Source organism: Panthera onca, chromosome A1 (assembly GCF_046562875.1).
Source record: "Panthera onca isolate mPanOnc1 chromosome A1, mPanOnc1 haplotype 2, whole genome shotgun sequence".
Classification (NCBI taxonomy): Eukaryota; Metazoa; Chordata; class Mammalia; order Carnivora; family Felidae; genus Panthera; species Panthera onca.
Genome location: NC_138339.1, coordinates 221,614,440 through 221,638,094, shown reverse-complemented (window position 1 = coordinate 221,638,094; position 23,655 = coordinate 221,614,440). Strand labels below are relative to the sequence as shown.

Below are 23,655 nucleotides of genomic sequence, written 5' to 3'. Positions count from 1 at the left end.
ATACTCACCCAGTTACAGGAGAAGCCTACCAACTGGGAGGTGGTCAGGGCCCGATACAGAACCAACAGATCATCTTGATGGTTCCATCCCCTGTCCACTCTCTTCCCTCTGTGGCCACAACTGACATAAAATGGTGGGTACAGACCTTAGCCAAATGCATGGTTGCCACCTTTAATTCCACGCATAAGGTAATCATCCTCCTTACCGGGGAGGGTTTCCAAATGAGAAAAGTAGTTCTGCAAAGTAGGATGGTTTCTGACATATGTCATCATCAAGGCAGATTGCAGCACGTATATACCTGACTATTCCACATTTCTCAAGCCATGGCTAGTTTAAACACAGATATTAAAGCCATTGATTCCCTGGACACTTGTTAGTGCTTGTTTAAATAAAGCACTTGCCTTCTTCCTGGAAAGATGTTTTTTGTAGTTTCTTAGCTATTTGTGCTCTATTATTTGGATGTTGTGGCTTATACTGTTGCTGTGGGATTTGATTGCAGTGCACCTCAGCATACCTGGCCCCAGGAACATCATGGAAGAGGAGCGCGTAAAGAATGTACAGGCCATTCAGGGTGTGCGGGGATGGAGTATATGGTACATGCTGGATAGCTAGTTCATGCAAGCATAACCCAACTGCCTGTTAATCACTGTCTTGAGAATGTAGAGATCCCATGCTCCCTCCATATTCCTATCAAGCAGAATATGCAGAAAAAATGCTGTTCAGTGTTCAAAGTCAGGGGCTCTGGGGCACCTCCCTTATAATGAAGGGTGTCCTGGTGGCAGGCCTCGATCTCCTCAAAAACACTGGCCATGCAAGGAAGAGAAGGGCCACTGGTGGCTGTGGATACTTGACTGATCCACCCAGGTGCCCCAAGATTCGGCAATTCTATTCCTCAGTATTAACCAAAGATAAATGAAACTTATGTCTACACAAAGCTTTGCTCACAAATGTTCCTACCACATTATTCGTAACAGGCCCAAACTGGAAATAATACAAATGACCATTAATGACGGAATGGATAAGAAAATATGGTTATATTCAAAGAGTGGAATACAAGTCAGGAACAAAAAGAAACAGACTACTGACACATGTATTAATATGGTTAAATCTCCAATACATTATGCTACATGTAAGAGGCTACAATTCTGCTCAAATCCATTAAATAACATTCTGGAAAAGGTAACACTATAAGGACAGAAAACAGAGCAGTGATTGCCACAGGCTGGGTTGTAGGAGGAGCTGAACACAAAGGGACTTGAGAAATTTTAAGGGCATGTTAGAATCATTCTTATCATGATTATGGTGGTGGTTACATGAATGTATTAGTCAAAACTCACAGAATTGCCACAAAATGCATGAAATTCATCACATATAAGTTGTATCTTAGGTTAAAAAAATGTCTTAGTGTGCTGTAAATTATACTTTAATGTGTGAAAACTAATGTTTTCAACAAGCTAGTAAAATCATGGAATAAAATAGATTCTGGAAGCAACAAGTATGCAAAGATTCATAATATAATAGAAAGGGATTTAAAAATCATTGAAAAAGATAAATTTTTTCAATAAAGGGTTAATTGATTCAACCAAACTCATTGAATGCCTACTATGTGCCATGGAACTGCTTTAGACACTATACAGATAGCAATTAAAATAGAAAAAATTTTATTCCTTTATTGTGCTTGCATTCTTGTTGTGAAGATAGACCATAAATACAGTAAATAAGCAAGTATCATCGTAAGTTATAGGGTGATAAGCACAGTAAAGATAATTAAAATGGGGCAAAGAAAATGGAGGGTGATGCAATTTTGACGTGGGAAAACTAGTAGTCACGTGGGAGAAAAATAGATTCCTACACTTTATACCTTAATGCAAAATAAATTCTGGGAAGATGTTTCATTTAAATGTAGAAAATAATTTCAAAATATAGTAGAAATTTTGGTGTATATACGAAAATCTTGAGTAGATACTTTCTAAGTATGACCCTAAAGGCATGAATCATAAAGTATAGATATATTCTATTGCATGAAAATTATAAGTTTCTGTATAGTGAAAAGCTAGAGAAACTGGGAAAAATTATTTGCCCTATATAGGATATAATAAAGATCGATATATTTAAGTTTTCAATCCAACAACAGAGATACAAAACACAATTTTAAATGGGCAAAGGTATTTTGCCAATAAAGAAATTCAACTCTATGAAAAAAGTATGTCAAAGAGATGTACATTAGAACAAACATATTTACTAATATTGATAAGATCAAAGATGACTAGTGTGGGTAGGGAGGAAATGCATACCTCTGTATTTTGGTGTAGGAGAGCTTATCAATATCAATAGCCTCATAAGCATTTCTTTTGACACAGAATTCCACTTCTAAGAACTTATCATAAGGAAATGATAACACACAGAGATTTGGTCTCAAATATTTGTCACTTTTTGCAACAGTAAAAGTTGTAAACGATGTCCAGCAATATCTATTTAAGTAAATTATGGCACATCTATGCCATGACAAATTTATTACACAGCTGTTAAAAATGTTAAGGTAAATCAACTCAGCTATTGGCAGAACCTCAGTAAAAATTTTGAAATGTTAAAAATACATAATCAAATGTATATGTGTATTTTATTAACCTGGAAATATATTCATAATACATCACTAAGGAACAAATGTATTTTTAAACACATATAAGCATGGCAAAAATAAACTATTGGGACTACATGAAAATAAAAAGCTCTGCACAGCAAAGGAAACAATCAACAAAACTAAAAGGCAACCTATGGAATGGGAGAAGATGTTTGCAAGTGACATAGCTGATAAAGGGTTAGTATCCAAAATATGCAAAGAACTTCTACAACTCAACACTAAAAAAAACAAGTAATCCAATTTAAAATGGGCAGGAGATATGAACAGACATTTCTCAAAAGACAACATACAGATGGCCAACAGACACTTGAAAACATGCTCAACATCCCAAGGCATCAGGGAGATGAAAATCAATGAGATAATACCTCCCCACTGTCAGAATGGCTGGAATCAATAACACAAACAACAAGTGTTGGTGAGGATGTGGAGAAAAAGGAATGCGTGTGCACTATTGATGGGAATGCAAACTGTACAACCACTCTGGAAAACAGTATGGAGTTTCCTCAAAATATTAAAAAAAAGAACTACACTGTGATCCGGTAATCGCACTATGGGGTATTAGCCCAAAGAATATGGAACACCAATTTGAAAAGATATGTGCACCCCTATGTTTACTGCAGCATTATTTACAACAGCCAAGATATGGAAGCAGCCCAAGGGTCCACTGATAGATGAATGGATAAAGAAGATGTGTATATACATACAACAGAATATTATTCAGCCATAAAAAGAAATGAAATCTTCCTTTTTGCAATGACATGGATGGAGCTAGAGAGTATAATGCTAAGTGAAGTAAGTCACAGAAAGACAAATACCATATGATTTCACTCCTATGTGGAATTTAAGAAACAAACAAAGGGGAACAAAGAGACAAACCAAAAAACAGACTCTTAACTGGATTACCAGAGGACAGGTTGGTGGGAGAATGAATGACCTAGGTGAAGGGGATTAAGAATACACTTATCATGATGAGCACTGAGTAATATATAGAACTGTTCAATCACTATATTGTACACCCGAAATATAACACTGTATGTTAAGTACATTGAAATTAAAAAACTTAATAAAAAACGAATGTAAGCATACCTTATCCATAAACAAAACATGTATAAAGAACCTAAAATAACAGGTTTCAAAAATTAAAAATTACTATTTATGGGTAGATTTATTGCTTGTCTGTATTTTCTGATTTTCCTAATAGAACTTTTGTTGTGTTATTTTTGGCTTTTAGCATACAACTTATTTATGGTGCTTTAGTTTTAAAAACACTTTTACACCTATTATTTACTTTTATTATTAGTTTTTAATTATGTAACACCCAGTAGATAGGTACTGTAAATAGAAATGTACCAGTTTACAGATGGATGATCTAAAGTTTAAAGAGATTTAGTGAGTTGCCAAGTGCCAGGTGAATCTTAGATGCCAAAGCCGAGCATTAATTTCAGCTCCTACTCCAGATCTAATACCACCTCCCTGGCTGAAAACACCAGTGTATCTCACAGGGATTAATGCAAATACCAGTATCTATGCAATAAGTGTTTGCAATTTAAAAAACAAAACAAACAAAACCCCACTTTATTTTGTTTGGAGGAGGTAAGAAGGAAATGCTTGCCTTGCTCAGTCTATTCAAAATTTGCCCCTCTCTTTTTTTCCCCTTTGCGTGTTTTGTTTCTTAAGTTCCACAAAGGAGTGAAATTGTATGGTATTTGTCTTTCTCTAACTGACTTACATTGCTTAGCATTATATTCTAGCTCCATCCATGTCATTCAAATGGGAAGATTTCATTCCTTTTTATGGCTGAATAATATGAATAATAATGATAATATGAATAATATTCATATTATGTAGGGGTGTGTGTGTGTGTGTGTGTGTGTGTGTGTATCTTCCACATCTTCCTTATCTATTCATCAATCAATAGGCACTTTGGTTACTTCCATAATTTGGCTATTGTAAATAACACTGCTATAAACACAAGGGTGCATGTATCCATGTGAATTAGTGTTTTTGTATTCTTTGGGTAAATACCCAGTAGAATAATTGCTGGATCATAGGGTAATTCTATTTTTAACTTTTTGAGAAACTTCCATACTGTTTTCCACAGTGGCTGCAAACAGACTTTTAACTGAGGGGAGGTGGGTTACCAGAGGGTAGGAGGATGAATTAAATAGGTGATGGGGACTAGGGGTGCATTTGTCATAATGAGCATAGAGAAATGTATGGAATTGATGGATCATTGTATTGTACACCTGAAACTAATATAACACCATATGTTAACTACAGTGGAATTAAAAACTTAAAAAACTTTGCCTCAGTCCTGGGCAGTCTTATTGCAGAAAATGTATAGCTAATATCAGACCTAAAATTTAATTAAATAGCACAGTTTACTCTTCAGTAATGGCCCATGATAAAAAGTCATAGAAAATGGAAATGAATTCATGGGTAGTCTGGAGTACTATTTGGATTCATTAGTTTCCCCCTTATTTTCCATGTAATCTTTGTCTAGATAGCAAACAAATTCCAGCAGTGACCAGTTAATTTCCTCTTCAGCACTACTCACTCTCCAACATATTGGCACAAGCTGCTAAATGGTCAAATAAGTGGCCAAGAGGAAAGCAGAAGAAAAATCTCATGAATATTTCTGCAGTTCCAACACATGTGATTCTAAGAACGTATTGTTACCTTGCCATGGGTACATAGTAAAAATGCCTTCAGGTCAAGTGCAACAGGAAGTAATTACTTTCAGGGAGATTACTCAGAAACAAGTCAAAATTAACAAAATTCCAGTGAGCACGAAGAGGCCTTTAATCAGAAAAGTGTGTTCACTTGTGTTCTGGGTCCCATTTGCTCATAGACAAAATTAACAAAACTGGGAACCAGAATATATCCAGAAAAAAAAAAAATGAGAAAGGAACACAACTAAGGAATAAGTAGAATTCTGCAATCCTCTGTTAAGAAGAAACTTTATAATAAAATTAGCGTCTATTCAGAATATTTTCACATTTTTTAACTAGATGAACATTTATTTGTGAATGTGTGAAAATAATTCTTTCAAGCATGGTACTTATCTGCAAATTGAAGTTGAGTCATTGTGTACTCTCCCTCTCAAACATTTTGATACCTTTCCATAGTTCTTCTCTTTTGCCTCAACACAAGCTCTACCTTTGCAAAGATAAGAGATCCACTGATGACCCCCCTCCTCCAAACTTCAAACTGACTTACTCATATGAATTGAGAAAGCCAATGTCTTCATCAGCATCATCATGGAACCTGGAGAGTCGTTCCCTTATACTTTAACCACCAATAAATGCAAAAACATGTCATTAGAAATTTGCTACATGGACGAGCGATGTGAAAATGTATTTGAACAAGAATTCCTTGAATCTAAAGGATATAGTAAACATGACTTAGCTCACTAGATGGTCTAAATTTTTAGGAAGAATTTTAGATTTATTGTCCAGAAAACTGTATTCTGATGGATACTTCCAAATCTCTCTAGTTTTCTCTTCCCCTCCCCCATCCTGTCTCTCCCTCATCCCTACCCTCTACCCCTCTCCTTCCCCTTCCCTCCCCCACCCCCCACTTGGTCTCCTTTCTGTCTTCTGCCTCTTTCATCCTGTCTTTCTTGGGTGTGCGCTCTCTCTCTCTCTCTCTCTCTCTCTATATATATATATATATATATATATATATATATATATATGTATATGTATATATATATCACTGATCCAAATAAATGACATCAGTAGTCTTTAATGCACCATCGCTGAGAGGTAAAATATACCAAAGTAGTCAAATACTTCCGATGCCACTTTATTCAAGTCAGTGTGAAGGATTAAAAATGTACATAGAGCTAAGTGAGTTCATAGACTTACTTTTTTTGGTTGAAATTGATACATTTGCTATAGAATATATAAACTAATTGAACTCTTAAAAATATGTCAATTAGTTATTTGGAATCTGAGTCCCTCCCACCACCTTCTACTCTTCACATATCACGGATAACTTGGATAGGATGTACATAATTGTTAGAAACAAGGACTTCATAACTAATTTGACTTCAGAAACTTTAGTATCCCCCTTCCTCTCTCTGTATATATTTATATCTCACCTTTCCTTGGGCGCTTTAACACAGCTTACTCTTTTCAACTCACTTGAGTCACAGCTAAGGGATTTAAAATGCACATTTTAAGACTCTATGTCTTTCTAGACTTATTTTTAAATGCAAATTAGTGTCAATTACTCTAGATTTATAATCTGGCTGACCTAAGAATATAACATCCTAATCAGTTCATTGAAACCAGGTATTTAATATTTCCTTAGAAACTAACTTTACATGTTTGTAATGAAAATCTTAGTCCTGTAGAAAAAATTAATAAAATCAAGTTTATGTATACATCTTTTAATCCCCAAATATAATACCATTTTGTGGTTAAATTTGCTTCAAATTCAACCTCAGTCTGTAGATACTAATCTTGCTTGCCCTTGTAATTTTCTGTCTTAACTCCCTACACCACCTATTAACCCTTCAAGAATCATAGAGGTCTTTCCTGCACCTCAGAAAGGATCAAATAACTCCTGACCTGAGTTAGGGGCTGCCTCCAGTGTGATAGTGGGTTTGGGGTACCACCCTCACATGGTGGCAGCACTCTGGAGGGTAAGAGGCATATCCAGGGTCTACTAGCTCCATTTTTTTCTGCTGAGGGTTCCTCTGCTCCCTGTCCACTGCTGATTTCCTCCTTACTCCAAATTCAATTCTGTCCTCTCTTGGCCCCATACACTCAGGGGATATGTCATCTCATACCTGGGCAATTTCATAGTTTCCTAAGTGTTTTGGCTGCTACAAAAAGTAACAGACTATTTCCTTTTATGACCTGGTCTCCTTGCCCCAAATAGACCCAGAAAAGAAAGTTACATTCTGAAGCTTGCAAAGACTTGAGATAAAGTGTCAAAGAAACTCTGTATTGCCATGAGCACTTTCCTGAATGAACTTCACAAATCTCAGTATCTCCCTTCCTCTATCTCCATGTATTTATATCTCACCTTTCATCAAAGGGTCAACACCAGTTACTTTTTTCCCCTGACTTGGGTCATTGCTAAAGGATTAAAAATGCACATTTTAAGACTTCACGTGTCTCTCTAGATTTGTTTAATTTTTATATGAAAATTAGGTACAATTTGGCTACAATTTGCACTCAACTGGACTTAAAAATAATTTAATCAGCCTTTGATACCTGGCATTCAACGTTTCCCTACAAATGAGGCTTTATATGCTTAAAATGAGACTCTTACTCCTGTGGACAAAAACTTAATAAATCAAGTTTGTGTACATTTTCTTGACTCCCGAATCTTCTCCTTGCTCCAAAATGGGTTTATCTCCTCTCTTGTTCTACTTTATTTTTTTAAGCTTATTTATTTATTTTGATAAAGAGAGCACGAGAGAGCATGAACAGGGGAGGAGAAGAGAGAAAGAGAGAAAGACAGAGAATCCCAAGCAGACTCCATGCTGTCAGTGCAGAGCCCAACACGGGGCTTAATCCCAGGAACCATGAGATCATGATCTGAGCAGAAATCAAGAGTCAGATGCTTAACTGACTGAGCCACCCAGGTGCCCCTTTGTTCCGCTTCTGTTAGAGTCTCATACATGGGGTATTTTGACAATTTCCTAGGGGTTTGGGTGGCCACTAGCTAAGGCTGACAAACAGGAGAGGAATAAGATGCATCCCCTCATGACCTGTTTCTCTTTTATCCAACTCTGTCTAAACTGGAGACAAAGTCACTTTCGTATGCCACAGTAATTTGGAAATGGTGTCAAAGACTCTCAGTGTCTTCTGGAAAATAGTATGGAGGTTCCTCAAGAAAATAAAAATAGAACTACCCTACAACCCAGTAGTTGTACTACTAGGTATTTATCCAAAGGATACAAACATGCTGATTCGTAGGGGCACATGTACCCTAATGTTTATAGCAGCACTATCAACAATAGCTAAATCATGGAAAGAGCCCAAATGTCCACTGATTGATGAATGGATAAAGAAGATGTGGTGTGTGTGTGTGTGTGTGTGTGTGTGTGTATATATATATATATATATATATATATATATATATATATATATATATATATAATATTACTCAGTGACCAAAAAGAATGAAATCTTGCCATTTGCAACAACGTGGATGGAACTAGGGTGTATTATGCTCATTGAAATAAGTCAGAGAAAGACACGTATTATATGATTTCACTCATGTGGAATTTAAGAAACAAAATGGATAAACATAGGGGAAGGGAAGCAAAAATGAGATAAAAACAGAGAGAGAGACACAAACCACTAAAGACCTAAATGCAGAGAACAAACTGAGGGTTGCTGGTGGGGTGTTAGGTGGGGGATGGGCTAAATGGATGATGAGCATTAAGGAGGGCACTTGTTGGAATGAGCACCGGATGTTATGTGTAAGTGATGAATCACTAAATTCTACTCTTGAAATCATTATTATACTATATGTTAACTAGGATTTAAATTTAAAAAAAAAAACAAGGAAGACACAGAAGGAAAAAAAAAAAAAAGACACTGTAATGTCTTGAATGCTCCTGAAAATGAACCTCCAAATCTCAGTCTCTCTCCTCCCACCATCTCCATATGTGTCTTTATACATGTATAGTTCTGTTTACATATCTATTTATATCTCACATTTCCTTGATGATTTCACCAGAAGTTACTGTTGTCAGTTCACTCAAGGGTTTGAGTGAATGAACTGAACTGTTTTTATGCTAAGGGATAAAAACGGGACAGAGTCAGACACTACATGATATTCTACATTAAATATTTCAAGTCAGTTAGTTAAAATTACTCTCCAAATTACAAGATAGTTAACTCTTTTAAAATTTACATATAAATCAGTTATTTGAAACCTGGTATGTCGTTTCCCCCTAGAAATGAGGCTTTTTGTCTTTGTAATGAATACCTTGCACCTGTCAAAAAATTAATGACTCAAGATTTAGGTACAGTTCTTTACTACTGAATCTGACTCAATGTGTAACATTCTTTTTGGGTGGGATTTATTTATTTACCTCAGCGTAGGAATACACCTCTCTTGACCAATCTAATTTCCTCATTTGCAAGTCTTTCCAACCCATCTGTGCTTTTTAGGAATCATGGATGTCTTTCCCGCCCCTCAGCTAATATCAGATCACTACAGGTCTGAGTCAATGGCTCTATCCAATATGATGGTAGGTCTGGGCTTGGGGCACCCCCAGCTGCAAATGGTGGCAAACATACACAGATCCAAGTCTATAGGCTCAATTATTTTCTGCTGAGGCACGCTCTGCATCCTGTCCCCCCATATGTTTGCTGTTTATAATTTACTAGTATTCCCTTTCCTACCCTAGTACAGACTCAGACACAGGCAATCTGAAAATTTCCTATCAGTTTGGCTGCTCATAACCGAGGGTGAAGACTGGGGGTGAGAGAACTCCTTCTATGACCCGTTCATCTTTCTTCTACCTTGATTCAAAAACACTTGATTCTATATTACATATAGAAGCTTACCATGAGAAGACTTTACAAACAATATCAAGAGAACTGTGTATCCCCACAGGGAGTGAACATCCCAAAGCCCATCCCAAGTCCCAATATGTGTGCGTACAGACACATATTTATGTATGTATTCATCATAGCTCACTTTGCACTGGAGAGTCCTTTGGAGGATACTGCTGTCCATTCACTCATGGCAGTTCTAAAGGATTAAAAGTAGACATAGTTAGACACCACATGACTTCTAGACTTACTGATTTAGTTCAAATTGGTTACAATTACTCTTGAACTTATAAACTAGTTGATACTTAGAAAATTTGCCTGCAAATTAGTTATTTGAAACCCAATATCTCATTTTTCCCAGAAATGAAGCTTTATATGTTTGTAATATGTATTTTAGACCTAGCAAAAACATGAGTGATTCAAGAGTTAAGTACAGATCTTTTCTACTGATGCTGGCTCAGTGTGTACCAGCCTTTCATGGTGGAAATTATTTCAATTCAACCTCAATTTGCAGGTATACAGCCTTCTTCCCTCCCAAATGTTCTGCTTCTCAAGTCCCTCCTTCATCTCCTTTTACCACTCTTGCCTTCTCTGCCCTCAGATAGTGTCAAGTAACTGCAGGCCTGAGGCAGGGGCTCCCTCCATGTGACTGTAGGTTTGGATCTGGGACAGCAGCCTCATATGGTGGCAGAGCTCTTGGAGGGTGAATGATCCAGGTTCAATTAGCACCTTTCTTTCTGCTGAGGGCTCCTCTGTCCCCTGGCTACTGGCACCTCCTCTTTGGCCTTAGTAGGATTCTGTTCCCTCTTTATCCAGCCTAGTAAGACTCATACATAGGCACGCTGGAAATTTTCAAAGGTTTTGGCTGCTAGACACTAGGAGGAGGAAGGATTCCTCTTAGGACCTGCTCCTCTTTGATCCAAACAGATCCAAAAAGATAGGAAGTTACCTACAGGTGCTACAGTGAGAAGATTCAGAAACAAAGACACCGTATTGTCATGGATGATCCTGAGAATGCATTTGGAAACCTTATCCCTTTTGCTCATAGTATTTGTTTTTGAACGTGTCTTTGTGTGTCTGTGTGCATATAAATGTATACATACATATGTGCATATAAATATATATTTATCTTTATTCATTTATATCTCACATTTCACTGGTGACTTCCTCATAGCCATCTGATTTCGATTCAGTCAGGGCCATGCTAAAGGATTAAAGAGGTTACATAATCAGACACCATGTGTAATACTAGACTGACTTTCCTTCATTTAAATAACTATAATTGCTCTATACTTATGAACTGGTCAGTCTTTAAAAATTCATGTATTTACCACCTCACTGAACCTGGCAGGTCATTTTTTTTAGTAGAAATGAGGCTTCGGGTGCCCCTGGGTGACTCAGCTGGTCGAGCGTCTGACTTTGGCTCAGATCATGATCTCATGATTCCGTGAGTTCAAGCCCAGCAATGGGCCCTGTGCTGACAGCTCAGAGCGTGAAGCCTGCTTTGGATTCTGTGTCTCCCCCTCTCTCTCTGCCCCTCCCCTGCTCATCTCTATCTGTCTCTCAAAAATAAACATTAAAAAGATTTTAAAAAAGAAAGAAAGAAATGAGGCTTTATATGAGATGTTAATGACTACCTTAGGCCTATAAATAATGCATCAATCTGTAAGTTCTTTACTGTCACTCTAAACGGATTGTGTAACAGCCTTTTGTAGTAGAATTGATTTCAAATTCAACTTCAGTTTGGAGGCAGCCATCCCTCTTATCCATTTAAATTCCTGGTTCTGAGGCCCTTCCCTCTTCTCCTGACTTTCATCTAAGGGTTTGGCTGCTAGAAAGGGAAACAAATCCACTCAGGGTAAGAAGTACCCCTCTTATGTCTTCCCCTTTTATTCAACTGAATCTAAAAAAAAAAAAAAAAAAAAAAAAGATAGAAAATTACCTACATATACTACAATGAGAGAACTTAGAAGCCGTATTGAAGACACTCCAGGGAGGAGTTAAGATGGGGAATGATTAAGGAGACCCCAAGCTTGTCTAGTCCCTTGAACACAGCTAGATATTTATCAAATGATTCTGAAACCAAAGAAATCAACCGGAGGTTTGAGAGAACAAAAATCGCGAGACTACAAGTGGAAAAGTGACCACCCTTTAGGAGGTAGGAGTCGTGGAGAATTTAATGGGGCAGCTGTTGTTCTGGGTACAGCTTGGGGAGGGATCCTGCTTGGAGAGGCTACTGCAAAGTAGTATAAGTAGCGGAACACAAAATCTCAACTTTTAGCAGTCTGCTACCATGGAGGAAGTGCCCGGCTTAAAGGTGCTCAAGTGGTGAAGTGGAGCAGAATCCCAGGAGTGACAGTGCGGTCTGAGAATCCCTTGGGGCACAAGAAAGACACACGCCATGCCAACATACTGTGCTGTTTCCAGGCATAAGAGAGGGGACTCGCTCTGGCAGAGGGCAGCAAACAGGAGTGCCAGCTGTCTGCTCTGACATGAGCTCTGAACAGCGGTATGTTCATGCCACTGCTTTTTTGGCACAGGCTGGCAAAAACCTGGCGAGACCCTCCCCCAGAGGAACACTGTGGGTCTGCCCCCACAGGGATCCCTAAAATTTGGGAGTTTTAGGGGCGCCTGGGTGGCGCAGTCGGTTAAGCGTCAGACTTCAGCCAGGTCACGATCTCGCGGTCTGTGAGTTCGAGCCCCGCGTCGGGCTCTGGGCTGATGGCTCGGAGCCTGGAGCCTGTTTCCGATTCTGTGTCTCCCTCTCTCTCTGCCCCTCCCCCGTTCATGCTCTGTCTCTCTCTGTCCCAAAAATAAATAAAAAACGTTGAAAAAAAAAATTTAAAATTTGGGAGTTTTAAACTCAGTTGTAAGCCTGAATAAAAAAGCTTGGACATAGGCAGGGTGAATGCAGGGTTCTGATGAAAACCGGGGACACAAGAAGGGTGATTAATTGCTCTTCTGTGAGGTTTCCCTGAAGAGTAAGTGGCGCAAGCATTTAGCTCCAGGGCTATAGAGCAGGGAGCTGCCATTTTCAATCCACTCTTCAGAGCCAAAAGGCTTCAGGGAGCAAAACAGCACCACCTAGTGGAGGTCAGAGCCACTTACACCAAGCCCCTCCCCCTCGCACCCTAGAGGCGAATTTCCGCTCAAACAAGTCAGCCTGAGAATTAGTGCAGCAGGCTCCTCCTCCAGAAGACCAGCACCAACAACTCACTTGCACCAAGTCTACTGGGCAAACAGATCTAGGAAACATAGGATCTAAATTCCATTTTACTTTTATTCTTTATGTTTTTATTATTACTTTTTTCATTCATTTTCTTATTTATTTTCAATTCATCTTAAAATTTTTACTTTTTTTGGGGTGCCTGGGTGGCTCAGTAGGGTGAGCCTCCGACTTCAGCTCAGGTCATGATCTCTCAGCTTGTGAGTTCTAGCCCCACGTCAGGCTCTGTGCTGACAGCTCAGAGCCTGGAGCCCGCTTCGGATTCTGTGTCTCCCTCTCTCTCTGTCCCTAACCCGCTCACATTCTGTCTCTGTCTCTCTCAAAAATAAATAAACATTAAAAAAAGAAAATTAAAAAAAAATTTACTGTTTTTTTTACATTTTTATGTATACATTTTTATATATACATATTCTCTTACTTTTTATTTGATCGTTTGTTTTCATTTCATTTCATTTCATTATATTATGTTTTAATTTGGGTCTAGACTCCTAACAAGCCACCCAAAGCACACCCAGGATCTAGGGTGGTTGTTGTTTTTAATTTTTTTTCTTTGTTTGTTTGTTTTCTTTATTTTTTCTTTTCTTTTATGGACAAAATGACAAGATGGAGAAACTCACCCCAAAAGAAGGAACAGGCAGTAGAACTCATGGTCAGAGATTTAATCAAAGCAGATATTAAGTAAGATGTCTCAACTAGAACTTAAAACCACAATTAAAAGGATACCAGCTGGGGTTGAAGAAAGCATAGAAGACAGCAGAGAATTCCTAAACTAAAATCTTGTCAGCCCCAAATTAAAAATGCTGTAACCAAGGTGCAATTTCAAGTGGATGCCATGATAACGAGGCTGGATAGAGCAGAGCAGCGAATCAGTGATATAGGAGATAAAATTATGGAAAATAATGAAGCTGAAAAGTAGAGGGAAACAAAGACAAAAGATCATAATACAAGACTTAGAGAACTCAGTGACTTATTAAAGAGGAATAACATTTGTATCATAGGAATCTCAGAGATGAAGAAAGAGAAAAGGGGGCAGAAGGTTTATGTGAGCAAATTATAGCTGAAAACTTCCCTAATATGGAGGACATACATCTAAATCCAAGAAGCACAGAGAATCCCCATTAAATTCAGCAAAAGCCAACCATCGCCAAGGAATACCATAGTCAAATTCACAAAATACACAGACAAGGAAGGAATTATGAAAGCAGCAAAGGAAGAAAAGTCCTTAACCTACAAGGGAAGACAAATCAGGTTTGCAGCATATCTGCCCACAGAAACTTGGCAGGTCAGAAAAGAGTGGCAGGATACATTAAACATGCTAAATGGGAAAAATATGCAGCCAAGAATACTTTATCCAGCAAGGCTGTCATTCAGAATAAAAGGAGAGATAAAGAGTTTCCCAAACAAACAAAATCTAAAGGAGTTCATGACCCCCAATCCAGCCCTACAAGAAATTTGAATGGGAACTCTTTGAGTGGAGAAAAACAAAACAAAACACCAAAAGCAACAAAGACTAAAAATGCCCAGAGACACCAACTCCACAGGCAACACAATGGCACTAAATTCATATCTTTCAATAATCACTCTGAATGTAAATGGACTAAATGCTCCAATTAAAAGACATAGAGTATCAGAATGGATTAAAAAAAAAAAAACAAAACCAGATACATCTCTATGCTGCCTACAAGACACCCATTTTAGATCTAAAGGCACCTTTAGGTCTAAAAGTGCCTTTTAAAAGTGAAAGTGAGGGGATGGAGAACCATAGATCAGGCTAATTGAGGTCAAAAGAAAGCTGGAGTAGCCCTACTTATATCAGACAAACTATATTTGAAACCAAAGGCTAACATGAAATGAAGAATAGGTCTACCCTAATCATAATTAAGGGGTCTATCCATCAGGAAGATCTAACAATTATAAATATTTATGTCCCTAACTTGAAAGAACCCAAATATATAAATCAATTAATAACAAACATAAACTCATTGATAATAATACAATATTATTAGGGGACTTTAACACCCCACTTACAACAATGGACAGGTCATCTAAGCAGAAAAATCAACAAGGAAACGACATCTTTGAATGACACACTGGAACAGATCGACTTAACAGATATATTCAGAATATTTCAACTTAAAGCAGGAGAATACACATTCTTTTCAAGAAAACATGGAACATTCTCCAGAATATATCATGTATTGGGTCACAAATCAGCTCTCAAAAAGTACAAAAAGATCAAGCCCATACCACACATTTTCAGACCACAGTGGTACAGAATTTGAAATCAACCACAAGAAAAAATATGGAAACAACATGAGTACTTGGAGATTAAAGAACATCCTATTAAAAAATGAATGGGCTAACTAAGAAATTAAAGAGGAAATTAAAAAGTACATGGAAGCCAATGAAAATGAAAATACGACAGTCCAAAATCTTTGTGGTGCAGGAAAGGCAGTCAGAAGAGGGAAGTATATAGCAATCTAGGCCTTCCTAAAGAAGAAATGAATGTCTCAAATACACAACCTAACATTACACCTAAAAGGGCTGGAAAAACAAAAGCAAATAAAGCCCTAAATCAGCACAAGAAAGGAAATAATGAAGATTAGAGCAGAACTCAATGATATCGGAAAAAAACAAAAAATGTAGACCAGAACAGTGAAACTAGGAGCTGGTTCTTTTAAAGAATTAACAAAATTGGTAAACCCCTAGCCAGATGTCTCAAGAATAAAAAAGAAAAAAACAAAATAGATAAAAAATAAGAATTAAAGAGGAGAGATCACAACTAACACCACAGAAATACAAACAACTATAAGAGAATATTATGAGCAAGATATGCCAACAAATTGGGCAATGAGCAAGAAATGGATAAATTCCTAGAAACATATAAACTATCAAAACTGAAATAGGAAGAAATAGAAAACTTGAATAGATCCGTAAGTAGTAAAGAAATTGAATCAGTAATCAAAAATCTCTGAACAAACAGGGTCAGATAGCTTCCCAGGAGAATTTTACCAAACATTAAAGAAGAATTAATACCTAATCTTCTCAAACTATTTAAAAAAATAGAAATAGAAGGAAAACTTCCAAGCTTATTCTACGAGGCCAGCATTACCTTGATTCCAAAACTAGACAAAGACCCCACTAAAAAGGAGAATCACGGACCAATATCCCTGATGAACACTGATGCAAAAATTCTCAACAAGATACTAACAAGATACTGGCACAAAAACAATCAATGGAATAGAATAGAGAACCCAGAAATGGACCCTCAAATGTCTGGCCAACTAATCTCAAAGCAGGAAAGAATATCCAATGGAAAAAAGATGGTCTCTTCAACAAATAGTTGAAGAATGGGAAAACTGGACAGCAACAGGCAGAAGAATGAAAACGGACCACTTTCTTACACCACACAAAAATAAACTCAAAATGGATGAAATACCTAAAGGTAAGACCATAAAAAATCCTAGAAGAGATAGCAGGCAGCAACCTCTTTGACCTCAGTGGCAGCAATTTCTTAGACATGTCTCCCGAGGCAATGGAAACAAAAGCAAAATGAACTATTAGAACCTCATCCAGATGAAAAGCTTCTGCACAATGGAAGGAAACAATTAACAAACTATAAGGCAATTGATGGAATAGGAGAAGATTTTTGTAAATCTTCTGATAAAGTGTTAGTATTCACAATCTATAAAGAATATATCAAACTCAACATGAAAAAAAACAAATAACCCAGTTCACACGTAGGCATAAGACATGAGCAGACTCTTTTCCAAAGAAGACATCCAGATGGCTAACAGACACATGATGCTCAACATCACTCATCATCAGGGAAATACAAATCAAAACCACAATGAGGTACCACCTTGCACCTGTCAGAATGCCTAAAATTAATGACTCAGGAAACAACAAATGTGGGCAAGGATGCAGAGAAAGGGGAAGACTTTTGGACTCCCGGTGGGAATGTAAACTGGTGCAGCCACTCTGGAAAACAGTATGGATGTTCCCCAAAAAATTAAAAATAGACTACCCTACAACCCAACAATTGTACTACTCAATATTTATTCAAGGATACAAAAATGCTCATTTGAAGGGGCACATGCACCCCAATGTTTATAGCAGCACTATCAACAATAGCCAAAGTATGGAAAGAGCCCAAATGTCCATCAACTGATGAATGGCTAAAGAAGATGCGGTGTATGTATATATATATATATATATATATATATATATATATATATATATACACACACACACACACACACACACACACACACACACACACACTGGAATATTACCTAGTCACCAAAAAGAATGAAAGCTTCCATTTGCAATGACGTGGATGGAACTAGAGTGCACTATGCTAAGCGAAAGAAGTCAGTCAGTGAAAGACAAAAATCATATGATTTTACTCACATGTGGAATTTAAGAAACAAAACAGATGAACATAGGGGAAGGAGAGGCAAAATAAAATAAGATAAAAACAGAGAGGCAAACCTTAAGAGACAACTAAATATAGAGAAAAAAACAGGGTTTCTGGAGTGGAGCTGGTGGGGGGATGGATTAAATGGGTGACAGGCATTAAGGAGGACATTTGTTGGGATGAGCGCAAGGTGTTATATGTAAGGGATGAAGCACTAAATTCTACCCCTAAAACAAACACTACACTATATATTAACTAACTTGAATTTAAAGAAATAAAAAAGACACCCCGTGGATGCACCTGTAATTTTAAAAATCTCATATCTCTCTTTGTTGTTTTATGTGTGTATGTGTTGAGATTATACATACAATTTTAAATTTATGCATTCATATCTCACATTTCATTGGTGGATTCCTCATAGTTTTCTAATATCAATTCATTCTGGGCATGGCTAAAGAATCAAAAAGGTACATAGACACAATGTGTAATTCTAGATTTCCTTTTTCCCACTCAAATAGCTACAATTATTCTACAATATGAGTTGGTTGAGTTTTAACAGTCCAAGTGCAAATCAATAATCTGGAACTTGGTGTGTCATTTCATATTAGAAATGAGGGTTTATATGGTGGTAATGATTATCTTAGGCCCATGAATAGTGAACACATCAAGACTTAGGTAAAGTGTTCTTAGTCATTACCCTAACCCAATATGTAACTACCTTTGGTGGTAGAATTTATTTCAATTTGACCTCAGTTTATAGGTTTATAAGTACATATCCCTTTGACTCCAACTAATGGCATGATTGGCAATTTCCTCCATCCCCTGCTTACTCTTCATGCTTCATGGCTGTCTTTCCAGACCCTCAGACAGGTTAAGTAACTAAAGACCTGAGGGAGAGTCTCCCTCCAATATGGTGGTGGGTTTGGGGCACTAGTCTCACATGGCAGCAGAGTTCTGGAGTATGCAGGACAGACCCAGTTTCAATTAGCTCCTTTCTTCCTGCTGAGGGCTTCTCTGTCCACTGGCTACTGCTACCTCCTACTTTGTCTTAAGTAGGATTCTGTTCCTTCTTCACCCAATCTAGTAAGACTCATACATGGACATCCTGGAAATCTCCAAAAGGTTTTGGCAGCTAGTTACTAGGAGGAGAAAGGATTCTTCTTATGACCTGCTCCTCTTTGATCCAAATAGATCCAAAAAAGGCAGGAAGTTACCTACAGGTGCTACAGTGAGAAGATTCAGAAACGTTCAAAGACACTGTATTGTCATGGATGATCCCGAGAATGCATTTGGAAACCTCATCCCTTTCATTCATTGTATTTATGTTTGCATACATGTCTTTGTGCATCTGTGTTGATATAAGTATATTCATACATAGGTGCATATACATATATATATATAAATCTATATTTATCTTTGCTCATTTATATCTCACATTTTACTGGCGACTTCCTCATAACTGTCTGATTTCCATCCAGTCGGGGTTATGCTAAAAGATTAAAGAGGTACATAGTCAGACACCATTTGTAATAAATACTAGACTGACTTTTTTCCATTTAAAAAGCTACAACTGCTCTATACTCAAGAACTGGTCACTCCTTAAAAATTCATGTATGTATCACCTAATTGAACCTGGTAGGTCATTTTTGATAAGAAATGAGGCTTTATTTAAGAGACTTTTATGGTTTGCCTCCCTCTCTGTTTGAAACTATTTTTCCCCTTCCCTTCCCCCATGGCCTTCTGTTAAGTTTCTTAAGTTCCACATATGAGTGAAAACATATGATATCTGTCTTTCTCTGACTGGCTTATTTCACTTAGTGTAATACCCTCCAGTTTTATCCATGTCGTTGCAGATGGCAGGATTTCATTCTTTCTCATTGCTAAGTAGTATCCCATTGTATATATAAACCACATCTTCTTTATCAATTCTGGAGAGAAGAGGGGGAAATGGGTGATGTGCATTGAGGAGGACACTTGTTGGGATGAGCACTGAGTGTTATATGTAAGCAATAAATCATGGGAATCTACCCCCAAAACTAAGAGCACACTGGGTACACTGTAGGTTAGCTAACTTAACAATAAATTATATTAATAATAATAAAATGAAATGAAATGAGAACAGCCCCCCCCAGAAAGAAATGAGGCTTTATATGGGATGCTAATAACTACCTTAAGCCTATGAAAATTTATGCATCAATCTATAAGAAGTTCTTTGCTATCACTCTAAACCCAGTGTGTAACAGCCTTTTGTAGTAGAATTTATTTCAAACTCAACTTCAGTTTGGAGGAAACCATTCCTCTTATCCATTTAAATTCCTGATTCTGAGGCCCTTCCCTCTTCTCCTGACTTTCATCTAAGGGTTTGGCTCCTGCTAAGAGAAACAAATCCATTCAGAGGAAGAAGCATTCCTCTTAGGCCCTCCTCTTTTAGATTTAGCTGAATTTAAAAGAAGTTACCTACATATACTACAGTGAGAGAACTTAGGAGCAGTATTGAAGATACTCTATTGCTGTGGATACTCCCGAGAATGTTTGTTACAAATATTAATCTCTCTATTGTTTTATGTATTTGTTGAGATTATACATACAATTTTAAATTTATGCATTCATATCTCACATTTCATTGGTGGATTCCTCATAGTTTTCTAATATCAATTCATTCTGGGCATGGCTAAAGAATCAAAAAGGTACATAGTCAGACACAATGTGTAATTCTAGATTTCCTTTTTTCTATTCAAATAGCTACAATTATTCTACAGTATGAGTTGGTTGAGTTTTAACAGTCCAAGTGCAAATCAACAATCTGGAACTTGGTGTGTCATTTCATATCAGAAATGAGGGTTTATATGGTGGTAATGATTATCTTAGGCCCATGAATAGTGAACACATCAAGACTTAGGTAAAGTGTTCTTAGTCATTACCCTAACCCAATATGTAACTACCTTTGGTGGTAGAATTTTTCAATTTGACCTCAGTTTATAGGTTTATAAGTACATATCCCTTTGTCTCCAACTAATGGCATGATTGGCAATTTCCTCCATCCCCTGCTTACTCTTCATGCTTCATGGCTGTCTTTCCAGACCCCCAGATAGGGCTAAGTAACTAAAGACTTGAGGTAGAGGTTTCCCCCCAGTATAACAGTAGGTTTAGGATGGAGTCTCAGCCTAATACAGTAGCAGAACTCTTGAGAGTCATGGACACATCAGTCTATTATCTCCATTGTTTCCTCCTGGCTTCAATGTGCCGCCCCCTGTAGACTCTTCCTTGTTCCAAATACCAATCTCTCCTCTCTTGGCTCACCCTAGTAGAGTTTCATATACAGGCCATCTGGTAATTTCCTAAGGGTTTGGCTGCTACCCACTAAGGCTAACAAACATGCTTAGAGGAAGAAGCATCCCTTTCATGACCTGCTCCTATTTTATTTAAGTGAATCTGAAAATAATAGTTATCTACAATGTTAATGTGAGAAGACTTAGAGAAAGTGTCAGACACTTTGTATTGCTTTGGATGTTCCTCAGGGTGAATTTCACAAATTCTATTTCTTTGTGTTATATATCTGTGTGTGTGCAGGTGTATGAGTGTTGTGTGTTCGTGTTGACAGGAGCATGCATATGTTTGTGTGTATATATTATTTACTTATATATATACACATATCTTTATGCCTTTTAAGCTCACATTTCATTGTTGTCTTCCTCATAGGTTTCTGATGTCAATTCATTAGGGTTTGGGCTAAAGGATTGAAAAGGTACATGATCAGATACCACATATTATTCTACACTTATTTTTTTTGTTGTTCAAATAACTAATTATTCTATTTTTATGAACTGTTTGATCTTTAAACATTCATGTAGATATCAGTAAATTGAACCTGGTATATAATTTTTTATTAGAAATAAGGTGTTAGACTTCTGGGCAAGATGGTGGAAAACAAGGATCCTGAGCTCACCTCATTCCATAGATACACCTAGATAACACCCATATCAGTATAAATAGCCCAAAAATTAACCCAAGACTGACAGAGGAGACTCTTCATTCGTAAATGTAGGGAATAGGCCACATCAAAGAGGGTAAGAAGGTCAGAGACACAGTCAGGAGCTAAATGGACCCACAGGACTCCTCATGGGAGGGAGGGATGCTGTGGGCACATAGAAGGTAGAGAAGACTTCACACCATGCACCCAGGCATGGGAAACATATACAGGAAAGTCAAATCCAGAACATTAGGCTTTAAAAACCTGGTGGGGGGGGAGGGTGTATCAACCTTACTAGTTCTTAGAATCAGTAGGACTTAACACCTGGAACTTTAAAAATCAGTGGGCTTGGCTCTGGGAGAGCTGGAAGGCAATATGAAATAAGTACCTGCCCTTAAAGAGACAGCACAACCAACAGCTTCCCAAGATAGAGCGCAAACATAGCAGTTTGTAAAACACTTGGGGTATACAGGAAGATTTACTTACTCATCTCAGAGCATGTGCTCAAGGGAGAGGGACCTTTGGGAAACTTCTCCCGGAACAAAAGTGCTGGCAGGTGCCATTTCCCTTCCCCACCTCTCAGCCAAGTTACATGCATACCTACAGGAACCAGTGCAGCACAAACACTCTCCACCTAGCTTGCTAACTGTGCCATGCACCCACATTCTCCTGCTGATGCTCCCCCACCCTCTCAGACTGGACAAGAGTTTTCTAGGAGCGGCTGCAGGTCCCTTCCCACACTGGACCATTGTGGACCCAGTACCCCTCTCCCGCATTCTCCTGCAGACCTACCCTCAGCAGGAGTCCCTCCAAAGCTGTGTCACAAGCAGTATGCAAGCAGCCCTGACACTGACCACCACTACAAAGTGACTCCTGCCCTGGGGAGAGGGAAAGATAACCACACACACCAGTTCAAGTGCACTGGCAGGGCAGGCCCTGCCCACCAACAAAAGCTTCTCGGGGAACAACAAGGCAGAGTGCTCTGCAGTTTGGTGCTACAGCAACTCTGGCAAATGCCTGGTCTGATCCCCTGAAGCCCATGGTGGCCACAGACTGGCCTACTAACAACACAAGTAATATACCCTGCCCACAATAGGCAAATAGAGCCATTGCAAATGACTAGGCTGAAGGCAAACACAGCTCAGTCACAACACTAGGGCACATGTAACACACAGAAGACACCTCTGAAGTGCCAGGTTCTGGTGAACAGGGGACACCACTGCAGCACACGACAGGACCTCTTCTTTCAAGAGCAAGAGATGTAGCTACTTTCTCAACACATAGAAACAGACTCGGAGAGTGAAACAAATGAGGAGAGAGAAGAATATGTCTCAAATGAAAAAAAAAAGGACAAAAATCACTGCAATAGAGCTAAATAAAATAGAGATAAGTCACATGCCTAAGAGAATTTAAAGTAATGGTAATAAAGATACTCATTGAACTTGAGAAAAGAGATAGGACTTCAGAGAGACCTTCAAGAAAGAGAAAGAAACCATAAAAAGGAACCAATCGGGGGCATCTGGTTGGCTCAGTTGGTTAAGTGTCTGACTTCAGCTCAGGTCACAATCTCATGGTTTGTGAGTTTGAGCCCCGCATTGGGCTCACTGCTGTCAGCACAGAGCCCACTTGGGATCCTCTGTTCCCTCTCTCTCTGTCCCTCCCATGCTCATTCTCTTTCTCTCAAAATAAATAAATTTTAAAAAAGAACGAATCGGAATGAAAAATTCAATAACTGAAGTTAAAAGTACACTAGAGGGAGGGGCACCTGAGTGGCTCAGTCAGTTAAGCATCTGACCCTTTATTTCAGCTCAGGTCATGATCCCAAGGTCATGGGATTGGGCCCTGCATTAGACGCCACACTGAGCATGG

At 38.1% G+C, this 23,655-nt stretch overlaps 1 protein-coding gene across 3 annotated transcripts in view; it reads right to left on the bottom strand.

The window, feature by feature from the left end:
• LOC132680586 (phosphatidylinositol 3,4,5-trisphosphate 3-phosphatase TPTE2-like) overlaps window positions 1-23,655 on the bottom strand; it is a 166,936-nt gene that overhangs the window by 102,698 nt on the left and 40,583 nt on the right. For 2 of the 3 annotated variants that reach the window (XM_078434076.2, XM_078434080.2), the window contains 8 exons: window positions 21,492-21,545; window positions 20,434-20,487; window positions 19,252-19,305; window positions 18,214-18,267; window positions 11,321-11,374; window positions 10,316-10,369; window positions 6,747-6,800; window positions 5,861-5,929 (listed from right to left, as the gene is read on the bottom strand). In XM_078434076.2, the coding sequence (XP_078290202.1) occupies window positions 5,861-5,929; window positions 6,747-6,800; window positions 10,316-10,369; window positions 11,321-11,374; window positions 18,214-18,267; window positions 19,252-19,305; window positions 20,434-20,487; window positions 21,492-21,545 (447 nt within the window). The remainder of the gene's footprint in view (window positions 1-5,860; window positions 5,930-6,746; window positions 6,801-10,315; window positions 10,370-11,320; window positions 11,375-18,213; window positions 18,268-19,251; window positions 19,306-20,433; window positions 20,488-21,491; window positions 21,546-23,655) is intronic. The other variant, XM_078434077.2, reaches the window with a different exon arrangement.